Below are 22,611 nucleotides of genomic sequence, written 5' to 3'. Positions count from 1 at the left end.
TTTGGTAATGCCTCTATATAGACCGACTTCACTTCTTGAGGGTGTAGAAGGCGCACTGATCATGAAAATTGTAAAATTTCCAGATTTTACTTCTACAGATTTTAGATTTCAAATCAAGACGTTATTTTATAATTTTCTTGTACACTTACAAGAGATGTTGATGATTCCTCTAAAACTCAAACAAAAATGGTTCTTATAAATCCAGAATCTGATATAGTCCTCATAGGTGAAATCTTTAAATTTATCTTCGGGAAGTTTCCTCAAGTCCTCAAGCCCTCCTGAAATTTCAAAGGAAGCCCTAATGTTTGGTTCATGGTGGTGGGTATTTAAGATTCGGCCCGCCCGAACTTAGTGCTGTATATACTTGTTTGATTTAATATATACCACGTATGGACTACCTGAAGAGGTGTTAGGAAGTTTTAAGATACCTTGCCATCGGCAAGTGATACCGCAACCGAAGTAATTCGATTGTGGATGACAGTCTTCAGAAGAAGTTTCTACGCATTCCATGGTGGAGGGTACATAAGCTTCGGCCTGGCCGAACTTACGGCCGTATATACTTGTTTAATTTTAAAATTGCTTTTATTTTTGCCTATAAAGCTATACTTGTTTTAATATGGTTTAGGTGGGGTATTCCTAAACTAATATCCTTTACTCCCTAATGTAGATCCTGATTATAGGAAAAGATTTTTTCTGAAAACTGTAGATTGCATATCCAGTTTTCGTAAAATTTGACAAATGTCCAATTGATTTTTAATTTTCTATTTGCATAGTATGAATTTGCATATTTCATATTTGATTTTTCTTTTATTTGTTCGTTACAGGTTTTCCATCCTCCACGAAATATCCAGGAAGAGAAGCCATTCGAATTTAGCATAAGATATAAATTTATAAGTCAATCAGATGCAGTTGTCAGGTAAGAGAAAATTAATACGAAAGTCAAGCTACTATGAAAGGCAATTCCTAAAATATCCACAAGAAAAAAATTCAATATCTGTATTGAATGAAATGATATTGAAATTGAAATGAATTTTTCTGATATGAGAATTTAATTGTAAAGTTTTTTTTTTTTTTTTTTTTTTTTTTTTTTTTTTTTTTTTTTTTTTTAACAATTGAAAAAATAATAAACTTATTAATTTAGTTAGAAATAAAGAATATAATTTTGCATTCAGTTAAAGGGCATTGTATTACGGTTGCCACAGTTGGTAGAATTCTACCAAAAATGGTCGATTTTTTTGCTGTTTCGTAGATTGGCAGAATTCTTGATATTTTGGTAGATTTTGAAAAATTTTTCTCTCTAGATAAAATGTACTTCAATTTGTTTAGAAATACAATTTTGACAAAATTTTCTATAGAAATAATTTTTTTCTATAGAAATAAATGTTTGGCAAAATTTTCTATAGAAATTTTGACAAAATTAACTAGTGAAGTACATTTCTATAGAAATAAAATTTTGAAAAATTTTTCTATAGAAATAAAATTTTGAAAAAATTTCTATAGAAATAATAGTTCCAAAAAAAAATTCTACAAAATAAAATTTTTAAATAATTTTCTGTAGAAATAAAATTTATTGTTGTTTTTGATTTTAGGAAAAGTATGCTTGTCAAATTTATTTGGGCAAAGCCCTATAGACTGCAAGCATCCTCGATAATTTGAATTTGGCGAAGGAAAAGAGATAAGCTTGCAAATTTGCTTAGGCCGTTTTTCGGGAGGTTCAAGTGTAGTTCACTTTGGGTTGAGTGAATTACCCGAATTTATTCTGATAATTGGTTGATACTTTTGCTGCAAGTAGAGGATGCTGATGAGAAATTTTGTAATTCCAAAACGTGCGTCCATCCAACCATCTTGCAGTCTATAGGGCTCTGCCCAAATAAATTTGACAAGCATACTTTTCCTCTGTTGGCTAAGCTACTCTCGTAGTTTAGGTAGGTTTAGGTAGGTTTAGGTAGGTTTAAGGCTGAAATCAAAAACAACAATAATGATTGAAGAATAAACCAACAATAACAAACAAAAGGAATGAAATAAATTTTTGACAAAATTCTTACAAAAATAAAATTTTGACAAAACTATCTATTGAAATAAAATTTTGAGAAATTTTTATTATAAAAACCAAAGTTTGACAAAATTATCTATAGCAAAAATATTTTGAAAAAATCTTCTATAGAAAACAAATTTTGACAAAATTTTTTATCGAAAACCAATTTTGGCAAAATTTTCTATAACAAAAACTTACAAAATTGTCTATAGAAATAAAATTTTGACAAAATTGTCTTTAGGAAACAAATTTAAAAAAAAAATTCTATAGAAATTAAATTTTGATAAAATTGTCAGAGAAAAAATTTTGCCAAAATTATCTACAGAAATAAAATTTTGACAAAATTGTCTATAGAAACCAAATTTTAACCAAATTTTCTATAGAAAACAAATTTTTTATGTAAAACCAATTTTGAAGAAATTTTCATTAGGAAAAAAATTTAAAAATTTCCATAGACAATAAATTTAATTTTTTTTTTTTTTGTAAATTGAGAAAAAATTAACAAAATTTTCTATAAAAATAAATTTTTTCTATAGACATAAGCAAAATTATTTAAAGAAATTAAATTTTAGCGTAATTTTCTAAAGAACTAAAATTGTGACAAAATTTTCTAGAGAAATAAAATTTCTATTTAGCAAAAATTTATAAAATTTTCAATAAAAATATTTTTTTTTCAGTCGAAATAAGATGTGTCTACAGAAATTAAATTTTGTCAAAATTTTCTATAGAAATAAAATATTGAATACATTTTTTATAGAAATAACATTTTGACAAAAATTAGTAGAGCAAAAAATTTTCACAAAATTGCCAATATCAAAAAAAGATTTTGACAAAATCTTCTATAGAAAACAAATTTGACAACATTTTCTATAGCAAACCAACTTTTGACAAAATTTTCTATAGAAAAAAAATTTGACAAAATTTTCTATAAAAAATTTTTTTGACAACATTTTCTATAGAAAAAAGAAATACGATTTTTTTTAGAAAAAAAAAACAAATTTTGGCAAATTCTCTAGAGAAAAAAAATTTTGACAAAATTTTCTGACGAAATAAAATTTTGAAAAAATTTTGTACGGAAATAAAATTTTGACAAAATGTTCTATAGAAATTAAATTTTGACAACGTTTTTTCATAGAAATACAATTTTCACAAAATTATTAATAGAAAACAAATTTGAAAAAAACAAATGTTAACAAAATTTTCTATAGAAATAAATTTTGACAAATTTTTCTAGAATAAAACAATTTTGACATTTTCTAGAGTAAGAAAATTTTGACAACATTTTTGTTAGAAATAAAATTTTGGCAACATTTTTGAAAGAAATAAATTTTTGACAAAATTTTCTATAGAAATAAAATTTTGACAAATATTTCGATAGAAATAAAATTTGGACAAAATTTTCTATAAGCTGAAATCAAATAAATAATAATAAAATTAAATAAAATTTGGTAGAGTCTTGGTAAAATTTCCTTCACATTTTGGTATATTATTTTTGGCATGAGTGGCAACCGTGCTGGGTATGCCTTGAGGAACTTTGAATTTAATGGAAGAATCGAAGTCGTCATAAGATAGCGTCCTCTTTAGATATTTTTAAAAAAATAATACCAAATTTTTTAAATTTTTAGGACTAATTTTTATTAGTTTTTTTTACGATAGCATACTTTTAGGCTGGTATTATTTTAAGTTACGTTTCTAGTATGCGAAATGTGAACAGCTATACTCAATTTTGCTACAAATAGAGAATTTTGCATTCAGTTAAAGGAAGTGGGTTGCATTGTGAAACATTGATTTATTAGAATCGAAATCGTATTATGAAAGCCTTCTTTTAAAAATTTTTGAAAAAGAAATTATACCAACATTTTCTATTTCTACGGCCCTTTTTTAGTATTTTTTACGATAGCATACTTTGAGGCTGGTATTGTTTTAAAACACGTATTGAGTATGTGGCCTTTCAAAACTTTCTCAATTTGTATTTCATATTTCTCACTGAAAATTGAATATCAAGCAACGTCAATGCAAGATCTCGTTTATTTTTTTTCCCCATTTATAATGGAAAACCTAAATAATGTTGTGTTCTGAGAGATATGTCATGGCACCACTAACAAATGTCATATCACTGGTAACATTTTATCCCGTTCATGGGTTGGCAGCCTGCGGACACATAGCACTTCCTTTTCAAAAGCAACATTTCACCAGTGAATTGGAACAGGAACTGAAATGAGTTGAAATGAAAAGAAAATTGTTTTCCCCGAGTAAATGTATAACTAACACATGAATGATGTAAGTTTTCATAACACATAACGAATGATCGGGAGGGAGGGGAGTTACACTTGAAGTCAGTTGGGGCATTAACCATTGTTTGGGAAAGGCCTCTATTTGAATTTATATCATATTATAGACATAGATTGTCAGATTGAGAGCTTTGGGAACACAATTTTTGTCTTAACATACAATCGAGTAATTTTCCCCCTTTTTTTCATAATATATTAAAGGCACACAAATTTTCTAAAGAAATACAATTTTGCCAAAATTTTCTATAGAAATAAAAATTTGACAAAATTTTCTATGGAAATAAAAATTTGACTAAATTTTCTATAGAAATAAAATTTTGACAAAATTTTCTATAGAAATAAAATTTTGTCAAAATTTTCTATAGAAATAAAAATTTGACAAAATTTTCTATAGAAATATAAATTTGACAAAATTTTCTATAGAAATAAAAATTTGACAAAATTTTCTATAGAAATAAAATTTTGACAAAATTTTTTATAGAAATAAAATTTTGACAAAATTTTTTATAGAAATAAAATTTTGACAAAATTTTCTATAGAAATAAAATTTTGACAAAATTTTCTTTGAAATAAAAATTTGACAAAATTTTCTATAGAAATAAAAATTTGACAAAATTTTCTATAGAAATAAAATTTTGACAAAAGTTTTTATAGAAATAAACTTTGACAAAATTTTCTTAGAAATAAAAATTTAACAAAATTTTCTATAGAAATAAAAATTTGACAAAATTTTCTACAGAAATAAAATGTTGACAAAATTTTCTGTAGAAATAAAAATTTGACAAAATTTTTTATAGAAACAAAAATTTGACAAATTTTTCTATAGAAATAAAATTTTGACAAAATTTTCTATAGAAATAAAATTTTGACAAAATTTTCTATAGAAATAAAATTTTGACAAAATTTTCTATAGAAATAAAATTTTGACAAAATTTTCTATAGAAATAAAATTTTGACAAAATTTTCTGTAGAAATAAAAATTTGACAACATTTTCTATAGAAATAAAAATTTGACAAAATTTTTTATAGAAATACAATTTTGACAAAATTTTTTATAGAAATAAAATTTTGATAAAATTTTCTATAGAAATAAAATTTTGATAAAATTTTTTATAGAAATAAAATTTTGATAAAATTTTCTATAGAAATAAAATTTTGATAAAATTTTCTATAGAAATAAAAATTTGATAAAATTTTCTATAGAAATAAAATTTTGACAAAATTTTCTATAGAAATAAAATTTTGACCAAATTTTCTATAACAAGTAAAGGGTGATTTGTTAAGAGCTTGATAACTTTTTTTAAAAAAAAACGCATAAAATTTGCAAAATCTCATCGGTTCTTTATTTGAAACGTTAGATTGGTCCATGACATTTACTTTTTGAAGATAATTTCATTTAAATGTTGACCGCGGCTGCGTCTTAGGTGGTCCATTCGGAAAGTCCAATTTTGGGCAACTTTTTCGAGCATTTCGGCCGGAATAGCCCGAATTTCTTCGGAAATGTTGTCTTCCAAAGCTGGAATAGTTGCTGGCTTATTTCTGTAGACTTTAGACTTGACGTAGCCCCACAAAAAATAGTCTAAAGGCGTCAAATCGCATGATCTTGGTGGCCAACTTACCGGTCCATTTCTTGAGATGAATTGTTCTCCGAAGTTTTCCCTCAAAATGGCCATAGAATCGCGAGCTGTGTGGCATGTAGCGCCATCTTGTTGAAACCACATGTCAACCAAGTTCAGTTCTTCCATTTTTGGCAACAAAAAGTTTGTTAGCATGGAACGATAGCGATCGCCATTCACCGTAACGTTGCGTCCAACAGCATCTTTGAAAAAATACGGTCCAATGATTCCACCAGCGTACAAACCACACCAAACAGTGCATTTTTCGGGATGCATGGGCAGTTCTTGAACGGCTTCTGGTTGCTCTTCACTCCAAATGCGGCAATTTTGCTTATTTACGTAGCCATTCAACCAGAAATGAGCCTCATTGCTGAACAAAATTTGTCGATAAACACATTTCGAACCGAACACTGATTTTGGTAATAAAATTCAATGATTTGCAAGCGTTGCTCGTTAGTAAGTCTATTCATGATGAAATGTCAAAGCATACTGAGCATCTTTCTCTTTGACACCATGTCTGAAATCTCACGTGATCTGTCAAATACTAATGCATGAAAATCCTAACCTCAAAAGAATCACCCTTTATATAAAGCAGTAAATTCGGCCTGGCCGAATTTTAAATACCCACCACCATGAATCAAGTATAATAGTTTACTATGAAAACTCTTCGTCGTAGTGGGTTACTTGATAATATATAGAATTGTAGGGGGTTTGATGACAAATCTTCTCCCAAGAAAGTCAGTTCCCGAAGACAAACTTTAAAGATTCTACCTATGAAGACCAGATAAGATTCTGGATTTATGAGAACCAATTTTGTTTGAGTTTTAGAGAAAATATAAACATATCGTGTATATGTTGAAATTACGCCTTGATTTAAAATCTTAAATCTGTAGATTTTTCCGCATTTATTTAAATACGATGAGTAAAATCTGGAACTTTTACTTTCAGTTTGAAGCAATTTTCATGATCAGTGCGCCTGCTATACCCTGAAAGAAGTGTTTTCTTTTTTGAGAAATGTAATATTAGACAAGCAAAGTTTTCTTTTGACACAAATTTTAGAGACTATCGTTGAATAAACGAAAACACTTTGTAAGAAAAAGAAATTTCGTTTGTCTAAAATTTTATTATAGATTACTAATTTCCAGCAAATCGGACAAAAACTACGGATTCTAGAAGCCCAAGAAATAAAGCCGGGAGATCGGTGTAAATGGGGGCTATACCAAAACATGGACCGATAGGCACCATTTGCTACTCACATATTTGTGATCTTAAAATACCTCCAGATTTTCAATTTCAAACAAATCGGCCAGAAAATATAGAAGTAAAAATTGAGTGATCAGTCTATATGGGGTTATACCAAAAAATGGACCGATATACTTCAATTTCGGCACTCTTATTTGTGGTCTAAAAATACCTCAAGATTTCGAATTTCAGGCAAATCATGTAATAAATACAGTTTATTGTAGCTCAAGAATTTCAGGCAAAGCGGATGGTAAATATAGTTTCTAGAAATCCAAGAAGCAAAATGGGAGATCGGTCTATATATCAAAAAATTGACCGATGGGTCCCTTTTTATGGTCCCAAAAGAACTCTAGATTTTCAATTTCAGGAAAATCGGATAGAAAATATAGTTTCTAGAAGCCCAAGAAGCGAAATCGGGAAATCAGTCTCTATGGGGTCTATATCAAAACATGAACCGATGAGCACCATTTTCGGCACACCTTTTTATGGTCCTCAAATACCTCTAGATTTCCAATTTCAGGCAAATCGGATGGTAAATATAGTTTCTAGAAGCCCTAAAAGCAAAATCGGGATATCGGTCTATATGGGGGCTATACCAAAACATGGACCGATGAGCACCATTTTTGGCACACCTTTTTATGGTCCTCAAATACCTCTATATTTCCAATTTCAGGCAAATTGGATAAAAACTACGGTTTTTATAGGCCCAAGACTCCAAATCGGGAGGTTGGTTTATATGGGGGCTATATCAAAACATGGACCGATTCGGACCATTGTCCACACACCTATTTATGGTCCCAAAATACCTTTAGATTTTCAATTTCATACAAATCGGATAGAAAATATTGTTTCTAGACGCGTAAGAAGCAAAATCGGGAGATCGGTCTACATGGGGGCTATACCAAAACATGGACCGATATGGACCATTTTCGACACACCTCTTTATAGTCCCACAATACCTATAGATTTCCAATTTCAGGCAAATCGGATGGTAAATATAGTTTCTAGACGCCCAAGAAGCAAAATCGGGAGATCGGTCTATATGGGGGCTATATCAAAACATGGACCGATACGAACGATTTTCGACACACCTCCTTATGGTCCTAAAATACCTCTAGATTTTCAATTTCAGACAAATCGGATAGAAAATACTGTTTCTAGACGCCTAAGAAGCAAAATCGGGAGCTCGGTCTATATGGGGGCTATACTAAAACATGGACCGATACGGACCATTTTCGACACACCTCTTTATGGTCCCAAAATACCTCTAGATTTCGAATTTCAGGCAAATCTGATAAAAACTACGGTTTTTATAGGCCGAAGACCCCAAATCGGGAGGTCGGTTTATATGGGGACTATATCAAAACTTGGACCGATATAGCCCATCTTCGAACTTGACCTGCCTGCAAACAACAAACTAATCTGTGCCAAATTTCGGGACGATAGCGCCATTATTGAAGGCTGTAGCGTGATTACAACAGACAGACAGACAGACGGACATGCTTATATCGTCTTAGAATTTCTCCCTGATCAAGAATATAAATACTTTATATAGTCGGAAATCGATAAGTCGATGTGTTACAAACGGAATGACAAACTTATTATACCCCGTCACCATTTTATGGTGGTGGGTATAAAAATAAAATTTTGACAAAATTTTCTATAGAAATAAAATTTTGACAAAATTTTCTATAGAAATAAAATTTTGACAAAATTTTCTGTAGAAATAAAATTTTGACAAAATTTTTTATAGAAATAAAATTTTGACCAAATTTTCTTAGAAATAAAAATTTGACAAAATTTGCTATAGAAATAAAAATTTGACAAAATTTTCTATAGAAATAAAATTTTGACAAAATTTTCTGTAGAAATAAAATTTTGACAAAATTTTCTATAGAAATAAGATTTTGACCAAACTTTCTATGGATATAAAATTTTGACAAAATTTTCTATAGAAATAAAAATGTTGACAAAATTTTCTGTAGAACTAAAATTTTCACAAAATTTTCTATAGAAATAAAATTGTGACAAAATTTTCTATAGAAATAAAATTTTAACAAAATTGTCTATAGATACAAAATCTTGACAAAATTTTCTATAGAAATAAAATTTTGACAAAATTTTCTATAGGAATAACATTTTGACAAAATTTTCTATTAAAATAAATAAAGTTTTGACAAAATTTTCTATAGAAATAAAATTTTGACTAATTTTTCTATAGAATTAAAATTTTGACAAACTTTTCTAGAGAATTAAAATCTTGATAAATTTTTTTATAGAAATAAAATTTTGACAAAAAATTTTATAGAAATAAAATTTTGACAAAATTTTTTATAAAAATTTTAACAAAATTTTCTATAGAAATAAAATTTTGGCAAAATTTTCTACAGAAATAAAATTTTGACAAAATTTTCTATTAAAATAAATAAAATGTTGACAAAATTTTCTATAGAAATAAAATTTTGACTAATTTTTCGATAAATTGAAATTTTGACAAAAATTTTTATAGAAATAAAATTTTGACAAAACTTTCTATAGTAATAAAATTTTGACAAAATTTTCTATTAATAAAATTTTGACAAAATTTTCTATTAATAAAATTTTGACAAAATTTTCTATTAATAAAATTTTGACAAAATTTTCTATAGAAATAAAATTTTGGCAAAATTTTGAGAAAAATTTCTATAGAAATAAAATTTTTACAAAATTGTCGTCCATGATATTGCAATAAGGCCCCGCAGGCTTTATTCTACTGCATTCCCCTCTCTCTCTCTTTCTCTCGTGCAAATATAAACAATAGTTGTATGTCATTGGAGTATGTGTCAAATTTGTTCAAATGTCATTTTATGGACTCATTGTTGGATTTTTCTCACTCAATCCTCTATCAACATATGTTGCAGCTGCTCTTGATTGTTGTTGACTTGATGTTATATTGCAGCAACTTCAATATGCAGTCTTGGCTTTTATATTTACATTTAATATCAAATAAGTTCTTGCGGCTTACAGTTGAATTACTGTTGGGTGGCCGAGATGTTGAGAGGAAAGTACATTGCGGAAAAAAATTAAATTTCTAATCAAACTCAATTTTTACACTTTCCATCAAAGATAGAGAGTATTCAAATTTTGTCAATCCGTTTGCAACCCATCGATATATTTATCTCAGGCCCAATTATAGTTTATAAATACTCTGGTGGTGACATGGTGAAATTCTGAATTTATTTAGCGATCTGTTGGATTCAAAATAAATTCCTCGTATGAGAATGATAGCAACCTGAAGTTGATTGAAATATCATATCAGTCACACTGTATTTATGTTGTTGGTTAATTGCAGCTAAGGGTGGGATTTTCTCCTTCAAGAAGCATCTGGGGATCGGTTCATATGGGGATTATATATAGTCCTGAGCCGTCATGAAGCATTGCCTGCATGATTGTTAGAGGACATATACTGTGATCACGTACCAATCTTGAATCGGATCGGACGAAATTTTCTCTAGCAAGAGCCTCTCGAAGCCAATTCCGGGGATCGGTTTAAATAGCTATATATAATTCTGCACTGATATAGACCAATTTTTGTACGAATTTTAAACGGTGTGTTCTATCATCACGTATCAAATTTCAGCTGGATCACACGAAATTTTCTTTGTCAAGAGGCTTCGGAAATCAATTCTTGGGGATCGATTTATATGGGGCCCGTATATAATCTTGGATCATAATGGACCAATTTTGCATGGATGTTAGAGGTCGTCTGTTAACATCTCGGACCAAATTTTATCGCATCGGACGAAATTTTCTCCTCTAAGAGGCTTCAATTTTGCCATCGGTTATACGTTTGTGCAAATTTGTGTGCCACATTTTCGTCTTATTGCACCACTTTTTAATTACATTTATACTGACAAATTGTTTCTATACCCTCCATCATAGGATGGGGGTATATTAACTTTGTCATTCCGTTTGTAACACATCGAAATATTGCTCTAAGACCCCATAAAGTATATAAAGGGTGATTTGTTAAGAGCTTGATAACTTTTTTTTTTTAAAAAAACGCATAAAATTTGCAAAATCTCATCGGTTCTTTATTTGAAACGTTAGATTGGTCCATGACATTTACTTTTTGAAGATAATTTCATTTAAATGTTGACCGCGGCTGCGTCTTAGGTGGTCCATTCGGAAAGTCCAATTTTGGGCAACTTTTTCGAGCATTTCGGCCGGAATAGCCCGAATTTCTTCGGAAATGTTGTCTTCCAAAGCTGGAATAGTTGCTGGCTTATTTCTGTAGACTTTAGACTTGACGTAGCCCCACAAAAAATAGTCTAAAGGCGTCAAATCGCATGATCTTGGTGGCCAACTTACCGGTCCATTTCTTGAGATGAATTGTTCTCCGAAGTTTTCCCTCAAAATGGCCATAGAATCGCGAGCTGTGTGGCATGTAGCGCCATCTTGTTGAAACCACATGTCAACCAAGTTCAGTTCTTCCATTTTTGGCAACAAAAAGTTTGTTAGCATCTAACGATAGCGATCGCCATTCACCGTAACGTTGCGTCCAACAGCATCTTTGAAAAAATACGGTCCAATGATTCCACCAGCGTACAAACCACACCAAACAGTGCATTTTTCGGGATGCATGGGCAGTTCTTGAACGGCTTCTGGTTGCTCTTCACTCCAAATGCGGCAATTTTGCTTATTTACGTAGCCATTCAACCAGAAATGAGCCTCATCGCTGAACAAAATTTGTCGATAAAAAAGCGGATTTTCTGCCAACTTTTCTAGGGCCCATTCACTGAAAATTCGACGTTGTGGCAGATCGTTCGGCTATTCATGATGAAATGTCAAAGCATACTGAGCATCTTTCTCTTTGACACCATGTCTGAAATCCCACGTGATCTGTCAAATACTAATGCATGAAAATCCTAACCTCAAAAGAATCACCCTTTATATTCTGGGTCGTGGTGAAATTCTGAGTCGATCTAAGCATGTCCGTCTGTCCGTCCGTCCGTCTGTTGAAATCACGCTAACTTCCGAACGAAACAAGCTATCGACTTGAAACTTGGCACAAGTAGTTGTTATCGATGTAGGTAGGACGGTAAAATGGGCCATATCGGTCCACTTTTACGTATAGCCCCCATATAAAGGGACTCTCAGATTTGGCTTGTGGAGCCTCTAACAGAAGCACATTTCATCCGATCCGGCTGAAATTTGGTATATGGTGTTGGTATATGGTCTCTAACAACCATGCAAAAATTGGTCCACATCGGTCCATAATTATATATAGCCCCCATATAAACCGATCCCCAGATTTGGCTTGTGGAGCCTCTAACAGAAGCATATTTTATCCGATCCGGCTGAAATTAGGTATATGGTGTTTGTATATGGTCTCTAACAACCATGCATGAATTGGTCCACATCGGTCCATAATTATATATAGCCCCCATATAAACCGGTCCCCAGATTTGGCTTGCGGAGCCTAAAAGAGAAGCAAATTTCATCCGATCCGGCTGAAATTTGGTATATGGTGTTTGAATATGGTCTCTAGCAACCATGCATGAATTGGTCCACATCGGTCCATAATTATATATAGCCCCCATATAAACCGGTCCCCAGATTTGGCTTGCGGAGCCTAAAAGAGAAGCAAATTTCATCCGATCCGGCTGAAATTTGGTACATGATGTTGGTATATGGTCTCTAACAACCATGCAAAAATTGGTCCACATCGGTTCATAATTATATATAACGCCCATATAAACCCATCCCCAGATTTGGCTTGCGAAGTGTCCAAGAGAAGCAAATTTCATCCAATCCGGTTGTAATTTGGAACATGGTGTTAGTATATGATCATTAACAACCGTGCCAGAATTGGTCCATATCGGTCCATAATTATATATAGCTCCCATATAAAACATTCTCCAGATTTGACCTCCGGAGCCTCTTGGAGGAGCAAAATTCATACGATCCGGTTCAAATTAGGCACGTGGTGTTAGTATATGGTCGCTAACAACCATACCAAAATTGGTCCAATCACACAAAAATTGGTCCATATCGGTTCATAATCATGGTTGCCACTAGAGCCAAAAATAATCTACCAAAATTTTATTTCTATAGAAAATTTTGTCAAAATTTTATTTCTATGGAAAATTTTGTCAAAATTTTATTTCTAGAGAAAATTTTGTTAAAATTTTATTCGGTTAATAATAAAATTTTCATCATTGTCAAAATTTTATTTCTATAGAAAATTTTGTCAAAATTTTATTTCTATAGAAAATTTTGTTCAAATTTTATTCGGTTCATAATCATGGTTGCCACTCGAGCCAAAAATAATCTACCAAGATTTTATTTCTATAGAAAATTTTGTCAAAAGTTTATTTCTATAGAAAATTTTGTTAAAATTTTATTTCTAGAGAAAATTTTGTTAAAATTTTATTCGGTTCATAATAAATTTTCATCATTGTCAAAAGTTTATTTCTTTAGAAAATTTTGTTAAAATTTTATTTCTGTAGAAATTTTTGTCAAAATTTTCTTTCTATAGAAAATTTTGTCAAAATTTTTATTTCTATAGAAAATTTTGTGAAAATTTTATTTCTATAGAAAATGTTGTTAAAATTTTATTTCTGTAGAAAATTTTTTCAAAATTTTATGTCTACTTTGTCAAACTGAATTATATACGTATTGGTCGATATTTTTTGATTTAATATATACCACGTATGGACTTACATACAATTTAGAAGATGGTGTTAGGAGGTTTTAAGATACCTTGCCATCGGCAAGCGTTACCGCAACTTAAGTAATTCGATTGTGGATGGCAGTGTTTAGAAGAAGTTTCTACGCAATCCATGATGGAGGGTACATAAGCTTCGGGCTGGCCGAACTTACGGCCGTATATACTTGTTTTATTTGGATCCCAAATATCGTGAAAATTAACAAATAATATATTTGAACGAACGCCAGTCGATATTTGTGAACAATTTTCCCTTTTGAGACATAATGCTCTCAATCGACACCTAAAAGTAGGCAACATAAATTTCTATAGCATTTTTTTATAACCGGGCCAACCGGAATGGTTTTAAATAAAATGGCTAGGTTAGGTTTGTGAGGATAAAACATAAACATTTTAACTTATTTCACAATTCTATATGAAAAACGGTATCGGTTTTTTTATACCCTGCGCCACACTGTGGAACAGGGTATTATAAGTTAGTGCATATGTTTGCAACACCCAGAAGGAGACGAGATAGACACATGGTGTCTTTGACAAAAATGCTCAGGGTGGGCTCCTGAGTCGATATAGCCATGTCCGTCTGTCCGTGAACACATTTTTGTAATCAAAGTCTAGGTCGCAGTTTTAGTCCAATCGACTTCAAATTTGGCACAAGTATGTGTTTTGGATCAAAATAGAACCCTTTATGGGTTCTATTATATGGGAGCTATTCTGATTTCGACAAAAATGGTCAAAATACCTAAATTTTCCGTGTAAAATTGCCACTGCTTAGTCGAAAAGTTATAAAAATGACTCTAATTTTCCTAAACTTCTAATACATATATATCGAGCGATAAATCATAAATAAACTTTTGCGAAGTTTCCTTCAAATTGCTTCAGATTTAAATGTTTCCCATATTTATACCTTCACCACTATTGTTGTAGAGGGTATAATAAGTTTGTGCATTTGTATGTAACACCAAGAAGGAAAAGTCGGAGACCCATCGTTTAGTATACCGATCGTCTTATAATTAAATTCTGAGTCGATTTGGCGGTGTCCGTCTTTCTGTCCGTCCGTCTGTCTGTATATGTAATTTTGTGTGCAAAGTACAGCTCGCAGTTTAAGTCCGATCGTCCTCAAATTTGGCATAGGGCCGTTTTTTGGAACAAAGACAATCGCTATTGATTTTGGAAAAAATTGGTTCAGATTTAGATATAGCTGTCATATATATTTATCCCCGATCTTGTTATAATTGGCGTGTTTATCAACCGATGTTCTTCAAATTCAGTACATCCGAATATTTTATGAGCCTCGAAAAACTTTCACAATATCAGCCAAATCGGCTCCCATATATATCTTTCGTCCGATTTAGACTCATATGGCAACAGAGGCCAAAGTTTACTACCGATTTTCGTGAAATTTTTCACAGAGAGTAGAATTGAAAAAATTGGTTCAGATTTAGATATAGCTGTCATATATATTTATCCCCGATCTTGTCATAATTGGCGTGTTTATCAACCGATGTTCTTCAAATTCAGTACATCCGAATATTTTATGAGCTTCGAAAAACTTTCACAATATCAGCCAAATCGGCTACCATATATATCTTTCGTCCGATTTAGACTCATATGGCAACAGAGGCCAAAGTTTACTACCGATTTTCGTGAAATTTTGCACAGAGAGTAGAATTGACATTCTACCAATGCTTGGTAAATTTGAGTGAAATCAGTTCAGATTTAGATATAGCTCCCATATATATATTTCGTCCGAATTAGGTTAGGTTAGGTGGCAGCCCGATGTATCAGGCTCACTTAGACTATTCAGTCCATTGTGATACCACATTGGTGAACCACATTGGCGAACTTCTCTCTTATCACTGAGTTCTGCACGGCGTTCCACATTGCAGTGAAACCACTTAGAGAAGCTTTGAAACCCTCAGAAATGTTACTAGCTTACTGAGGTGGGATAATCCACCGCTGAAAAACTTTTTGGTGTTCGGTCAAAGCAGGAATCGAACCCACGACCTTGTGTATGTAAGGAGGCATTGCAGTGAAACCACTTAGAGAAGCTTTGAAACCCTCAGAAATGTCACCAGCTTACTGAGGTGGGATAATCCACCGCTGAAAAACTTTTTGGTGTTCGGTCAAAGCAGGAATCGAACCCACGACCTTGTGTATGCAAGGCGGGCATGCTTACCATTGCACCACGGTGAAAAAGTGTGCCACTAAGGGCCAGAGTATAAACCAACCACATAGGCGTCGGAATATAATAACTGTGATCTTCCAAAAAATCGGATAAAACTTAGATATAGCCCCCATATATGTATATGTATCGCCTGATTTCGAAAAATTGAGTCATATTCATGGTTGCCACCAGGGCCACAAATAATCTACAAAAATTCTACCAAAAACCTACTAAAAAAAAACTTCTATAGAGAATTTTGACAAAATTTTATAGAAAATATGGACATAATTTTATTTCTATAGAACATTTTTTCAAAATTTCATTTCTATAGAACATTTTTTTTATTTAGAAAATTTTGTCCAAATGTTACTTCTATAGAAAATTTTCACAAAATTTTATTTCTATAGAAAATTTTGACAAAATTTTTTGCTATCGAAAATTTTGACAAAATTTTATTTCTATAGAAAATTTTTAAATTTTTTTACAGAAAATTTTGTCAAAATTTTATTTCCATAGAAAGGTTTTACAAAATTCTATATTTATTGAAAATTTTTACAAGATTTTATTTCTATAGAAAATTTTGACAACATTTTTTTTTATTGGAAATTTTGACAAAATTTTATTTCAGTGTTGTCCTTTTTTTGTTTTCAGCTTAAAACCATACAATGACTAAACTACAAGTGTGGCTATAGATAATTGTTATTTTTTTTTTTAGAAAATTTTGTAAAAATTTTATTTCTATCGAAAATTTTCAAAAAAATTTATTTTTATAGAAAATTTTGACAAAATTTTTTGCTATAGAAAATTTTGACGAAATTTTATTTCTATAGAAAATTTTTAAATTTTTTTTACAGAAAATTTTGTCAAAATTTTATTTCTATAGAAATTTTTCACAAAATTTTATATTTATTGAAAATTTTTACAAAATTTTATTTCTATAGAAAATTTTGACATTTTTTTTCTATCGAAAATTTTAACAAAATTTGGTTTCTATAGAGAATTTTGACAAAATTTTATTTTTATAGAAAATTTCGACACAATTTTATTTCTATAGAACATTTTTTCAAAATTTTATGTCAATATAAAATTTTGTCAAAATTTTATTTCTATAGAAAATTTCACAAAATTTTATTTCTATGGAAAATTTTGTCTGAATTTTATTTCTATAAAAATTTTGTGAAAATTTTATTTCTGAGGAAAATTTTGTCTGAATTTTATTTCTATAGAAAATTTTGTCCAAATGTTACTTCTATAGAAAATTTTCACAAAATTTTATTTCTATAGAAAATTTTTAAATTTTTGTACAGAAAATTTTGTCAAAATTTTATTTCTATAGAAAGGTTTTAAAAAATTCTATATTTATTGAACATTTTTACAAAATTTTATTTCTATAGAAAATTTTGGCAACATTTTTTTTATCGGAAATTTTGACAAAATTTTATTTCAGTGTTGTTCTTTTTTTGATTTCCGCTTAAAACCTACATTGACTAAACTACAAGTGTAGCTATAGATAATTTTTATTTTTTTTTTACAGAAAATTTTGTAAAAATTTTATTTCTATAGAAAATTTTGAAAAAATTTTTTGCTATCGAAAGTTTTGACGAAATTTTATTTCTATAGAAAATGTCGTCAAAACTTTCGATTTTTTTTTACAGAAAATTTTGTAAAAATTTTATTTCTATAGAAAATTTTCAAAAAATTTTATTTCTATAGATAATTTTGACAAAATTTTTTTCTATCGAAAATTTTGACGAAATTTTATTTCTATAGAAAATTTTCACAAAATTTTTATACCCTCCATCATAGGATGGGGGTATATTAACTTTGTCATTCCGTTTGTAACACATCGAAATATTGCTCTAAGACCCCATAAAGTATATATATTCTGGGTCGTGGTGAAATTCTGAGTCGATCTAAGCATGTCCGTCCGTCCGTCTGTTGAAATCACGCTAACTTCCGAAAGAAACAAGCTATCGACTTGAAACTTGGCACAAGTAGTTGTTATAGATGTAGGTGGGATAGTATTGAAAATGGGCCATATCGGTCCAATTTTACGTATAGCCCCCATATAAAGGGACCCTTAGATTTGGCTTGTGGAGCCTCTAACAGAAGCATATTTTATCCGATCCGGCTGAAATTTGGTATATGGTGTTTGTATATGGTCTATAACAACAATGCATGAATTGGTCCACTTCGGTCCATAATTATATATAGCCCCCATATAAACCGGTCCCCAGATTTGGCTTGCGGAGCCTAAAAGAGAAGCAAATTTCATCCGATCCAGCTGCAATTTGGTACATGGTGTTGGTATATGGTCTCTAACAACCATGCAAAAATTGGTTCACATCGGTCCATAATTATATATAGCCCCCATATAAACCGATCCCCAGATTTGGCTTGCGGAACCTTAAAGTGAAGAAAATTTCATCCGATCCGGCTGAAATTTGGTACATGATGTTGGTATATGGTCTCTAACAACCATGCAAAAATTGGTCCACATCGGTCCATAATTATATATAACGCCCATATAAACCCATCCCCAGATTTGGCTTGCGTAGTGTCCAAGAGAAGCAAATTTCATCCAATCCGGTTGTAATTTGGAACATGGTGTTAGTATATGGTCATTAACAACCGTGTCAGAATTGGTCCATATCGGTCCATAATTATATATAGCCCCCATATAAAACATTCTCCAGATTTGACCTCCGGAGCCTCTTGGAGGAGCAAAATTCATCCGATCCGGTTCAAATTAGGCACGTGGTGTTAGTATATGGTCGCTAACAACCATACCAAAATTGGTCCAATCACACAAAAATTGGTCCATATCGGTTCATAATCATGGTTGCCACTAGAGCCAAAAATAATCTACCAAAATTTTATTTCTATAGAAAATTTTGTCAAAATTTTATTTCTAGAGAAAATTTTGTCAAAGTTTTATTTCTAGAGAAAATTTTGTTAAAATTTTATTCGGTTCATAATAAAATTTTCATCATTGTCAAAATTTTATTTCTATAGAAAATTTTGTCAAAATTTTATTTCTATAGAAAATTTTGTTCAAATTTTATTCGGTTCATAATCATGGTTGCCACTCGAGCCAAAAATCATCCATTAAGATTTTATTTCTATAGAAAATTTTGTCAAAAGTTTATTTCTATAGATAATTTTGTTAAAATTTTATGTCTGTAGAAATTTTTGTCAAAATTTTCTTTCTATAGAAAATTTTGTCAAAATTTTTATTTCTATAGAAAATTTTGTGAAAATTTTATTTCTATAGAAAATTTTGTTAAAATTTTATTTCTGTAGAAAATTTTGTCAAAATTTTATGCCCACTTTGTCAAACTGAATTATATACGTATTGGATCGATCTTTTTTGATTTAATATATACCACGTATGGACTTACATACAATTTAGAAGATGGTGTTAGGAGGTTTTAAGATACCATGCCATCGGCAAGCGTTACCGCAACTTAAGTAATTCGATTGTGGATGGCAGTGTTTAGATGAAGTTTCTACGCAATCCATGATGGAGGGTACATAAGCTTCGGCCTGGCCGAACTTACGGCCGTATATACTTGTTTAGTTTAATATATACCACGTATGGACTATGTGGTATATATTACGGTGTTAGGAAGTTTTAAGATACCTTGCCATCGGCTAGTGTTACCGCAACCCAAGTAATTCGATTGTGGATGACAGTCTTCAGTAGAAGTTTCTACGCAATCCATGGTGGAGCGTACATAAGCTTCGGCCTGGCCGAACTTACGGCCGTATATACTTGCTTTGAGTTAGTCTTTATGAAATTGTTTTTACATCATGGAAATGAATAAACGTTTATCACAAAAAGTATATACTTTTCTTCCAAATAAACTTCCTTAAAGCAAAAAGCAAATGAGAAACGAACTTTGTTTGTCTAAAATTTCGTTTGGGAAGAAAGAATTATTTTTTTTTTGGCGTGTAGAACCCTTATTTATTAATCGATCTTACTCCAAGTTGGCAAATTCTAATCTTCTATAGTACTAACGGTACCCGCAAAGAATCAATCAAATCGGTTCAGATTTAGATATAGCTCCCATATATATGCGTCTTCCAAAATTTAGCCCTAATAACCTTAGTTTGGACCATAATGCCATCATTTATTAGTCGATCTTACTCAAAGTTACCACAAGAAAATTCTTTTCTGCATTATTAACTAAATATCATTCATATCGGTTCAGATTTTGATTTTGTCAAATAATTTAATGTAATAATTTTCTCTGTTTAAGGAAAATAGATTTTACTTAAAATTTTTGTGGTTTGCGTCCAAAATTTTAAATATTTTGTAACCCAAATATTATAGACTTTCTTTTAATTAAAATTTCTTCAAAGAAATTTATCCTTGACACTTATGATTTACAGTGAAGATGTGTCTCCGAAATGTTTGATTCGATTTGCTTGTCGCCCTTGGCTTCTTTTCACTCAAGTTATGACTACTTCAAAAACTCTTTTTTTTTGTTTGGAAAAAATTTCATTGGGTATATGAAAATATTAATCCATCCATCTGCCTGCTAGGCTACATGTCTTTTAGTGAAGTCTCTTGCAGCTGTTATTCCTCTTTTAAATTCAAATTAACACTTTCTTGAGTATTTATTTAGTTTTCAAAGCTTTTGTTGTTGTTGTTTTTTTAGTCTTTTGTGCATTCTGACCATTTCTGTTCATTTAACAACAATGAAACTTGATCTAAATACTCCATCGTGCTTCTTTCATTTGTGTGTCTTTTGTGTGTCTTTTGAGTTTCTTATTCTTATTGTCATAGAACTATAGAACTTCATCAAGTCTATAGTTTTATATTTTATACCCTCCACCATACGATGTGGGGTATACTAACTTTGTCATTCCGTTTGTAACACATCGAAATATTGCTCTAAGACCCCATAAAGTATAAATATTCTGGGTCGTGGTGAAACTCTGATCTAAACATGCCCGTCTGTCCGTCCGTCCGTCTGTTGAAATCACGCAAACTTCCGATCGAAACTTGAAACTTGGCACAAATAGTTGTTATTGATGTAGGTCGGATGGTATTGCAAATGGGCCATATCGGTCCACTTTTACGTATAGCCCCCATATAAACCGACGCTCAGATATGGCTTGCGCAGACTCTTAGAGGAGCAAAATTCATCTGATCCGGTTGACATTTGGTACATGGTGTTTGCATATGGTCTCTCACAACCATGCAGAAATTGGTCCGAATCGGTCCATAATTATATATTGCCCCCATATAAACCGATCCCCAGATTTGTCTTGCGGAGCCTCTAAGAGAAGCAAATTTTATCCGATCCCGCTGAAAATTGGTACATGGTGTAAGTATATGGTCTCTAACAACTGTGCGAAAATTAGTCCACATCGGTTTATAATTATATATAGCCCCCATATAAACCGATCCCCAGATTTGGCTTGCGGAGCCTCTAAGAGAAGCAAATTTCATCCGATCCGGCTGAACGTTGGTACATGGTGTAAGTACATGGTTTCTAACAACTGTGCAAAAATTGGTCCACATCGGTCCATAATTATATATAGTCCCCATATAAATCGATCCCCAGATTTGTCCTCCGGAGCCTTTTGGAGGAGCAAAATTCATCCGGTCCGGTTGAAATTTTGTACGTGGTGTTATTATATTGTCTCTAAGAACGATGCAAAATTTGGCCCATATCGGTCCATAATTATATATAGCCCCCATATAAATCCCCAGATTTGGCTTGCGGGGCCTCTAAGAGAAGCACAGTTCATCCGATCCGATTGAAATTTGGTACGTGGTGTTATTATATTGTCTCTAAAAACGATGCAAAATTTGAACCAAAATTTTATTTCTATAGAAAATTTTGTCAAAATTTTATTTCTATAGAAAATTTTGTCAAAATTTTATTTCTATAGAACATTTTGTCAAAATTTTGTTTCTATAGAATATTTTGTACAAATTTTACTTCTATAGAAAATGTTGTCGAAGTTTTATTTCTATAGAAAATTTTGTCAAAATTTTATTTCTATAGAAAATTTTATCAAAATTTTATTTCTATAAAAAATTTTGTCAAAATTTTATTTCTATAGAAAATTTTGTCAAAATTTTATTTCTATAGAAAATTTTGTCAAAATTTTATTTCTATAGAAAATTTTGTCAAAATTTTATTTCTATAGAAAATTTTGTCAAAATTTTATTTCTATAGAATATTTTGTCCAAATTTTACTTCTATAGAAAATGTTGTCGAAGATTTATTTCTATAGAAACTTTTGCCAAAATTTTATTTCTATAGAAAATTTTGTCAAAATATTATTTCTATAAAAAATTTGTCAAAATTTTATTTCTATAGAAAATTTTATCAAAATTTTATTTCTGCAAAAAATTTTGTCAAAATTTTATTTCTATAGAAAATTTTCAAAAAATTTTATTTCTATAGATAATTTTGACAAAATTTTTTTCTATCGAAAATTTTGACGAAATTTTATTTCTATAGCAAATTTTGTCCAAATTTTACTTCTATAGAAAATGTTGTCGAAGTTTTATTTCTATGAAAAATTTTGTC

The 22,611-nt window shown here is 30.7% G+C and overlaps 1 protein-coding gene across 1 annotated transcript in view; it reads left to right on the top strand.

Moving 5' to 3' along the window:
* Nucleotides 1–22,611, top strand: part of LOC142235345 (uncharacterized) — a 617,569-nt gene that overhangs the window by 331,983 nt on the left and 262,975 nt on the right. The window contains 1 exon segment of the mRNA XM_075306601.1: nucleotides 825–916. Coding sequence (XP_075162716.1) covers nucleotides 825–916 — 92 coding nt within the window.

This window comes from Haematobia irritans, chromosome 4, assembly GCF_050003625.1.
Source record: "Haematobia irritans isolate KBUSLIRL chromosome 4, ASM5000362v1, whole genome shotgun sequence".
Taxonomy (NCBI): Eukaryota; Metazoa; Arthropoda; class Insecta; order Diptera; family Muscidae; genus Haematobia; species Haematobia irritans.
This window is presented reverse-complemented; position numbering and strand designations above follow the sequence as displayed.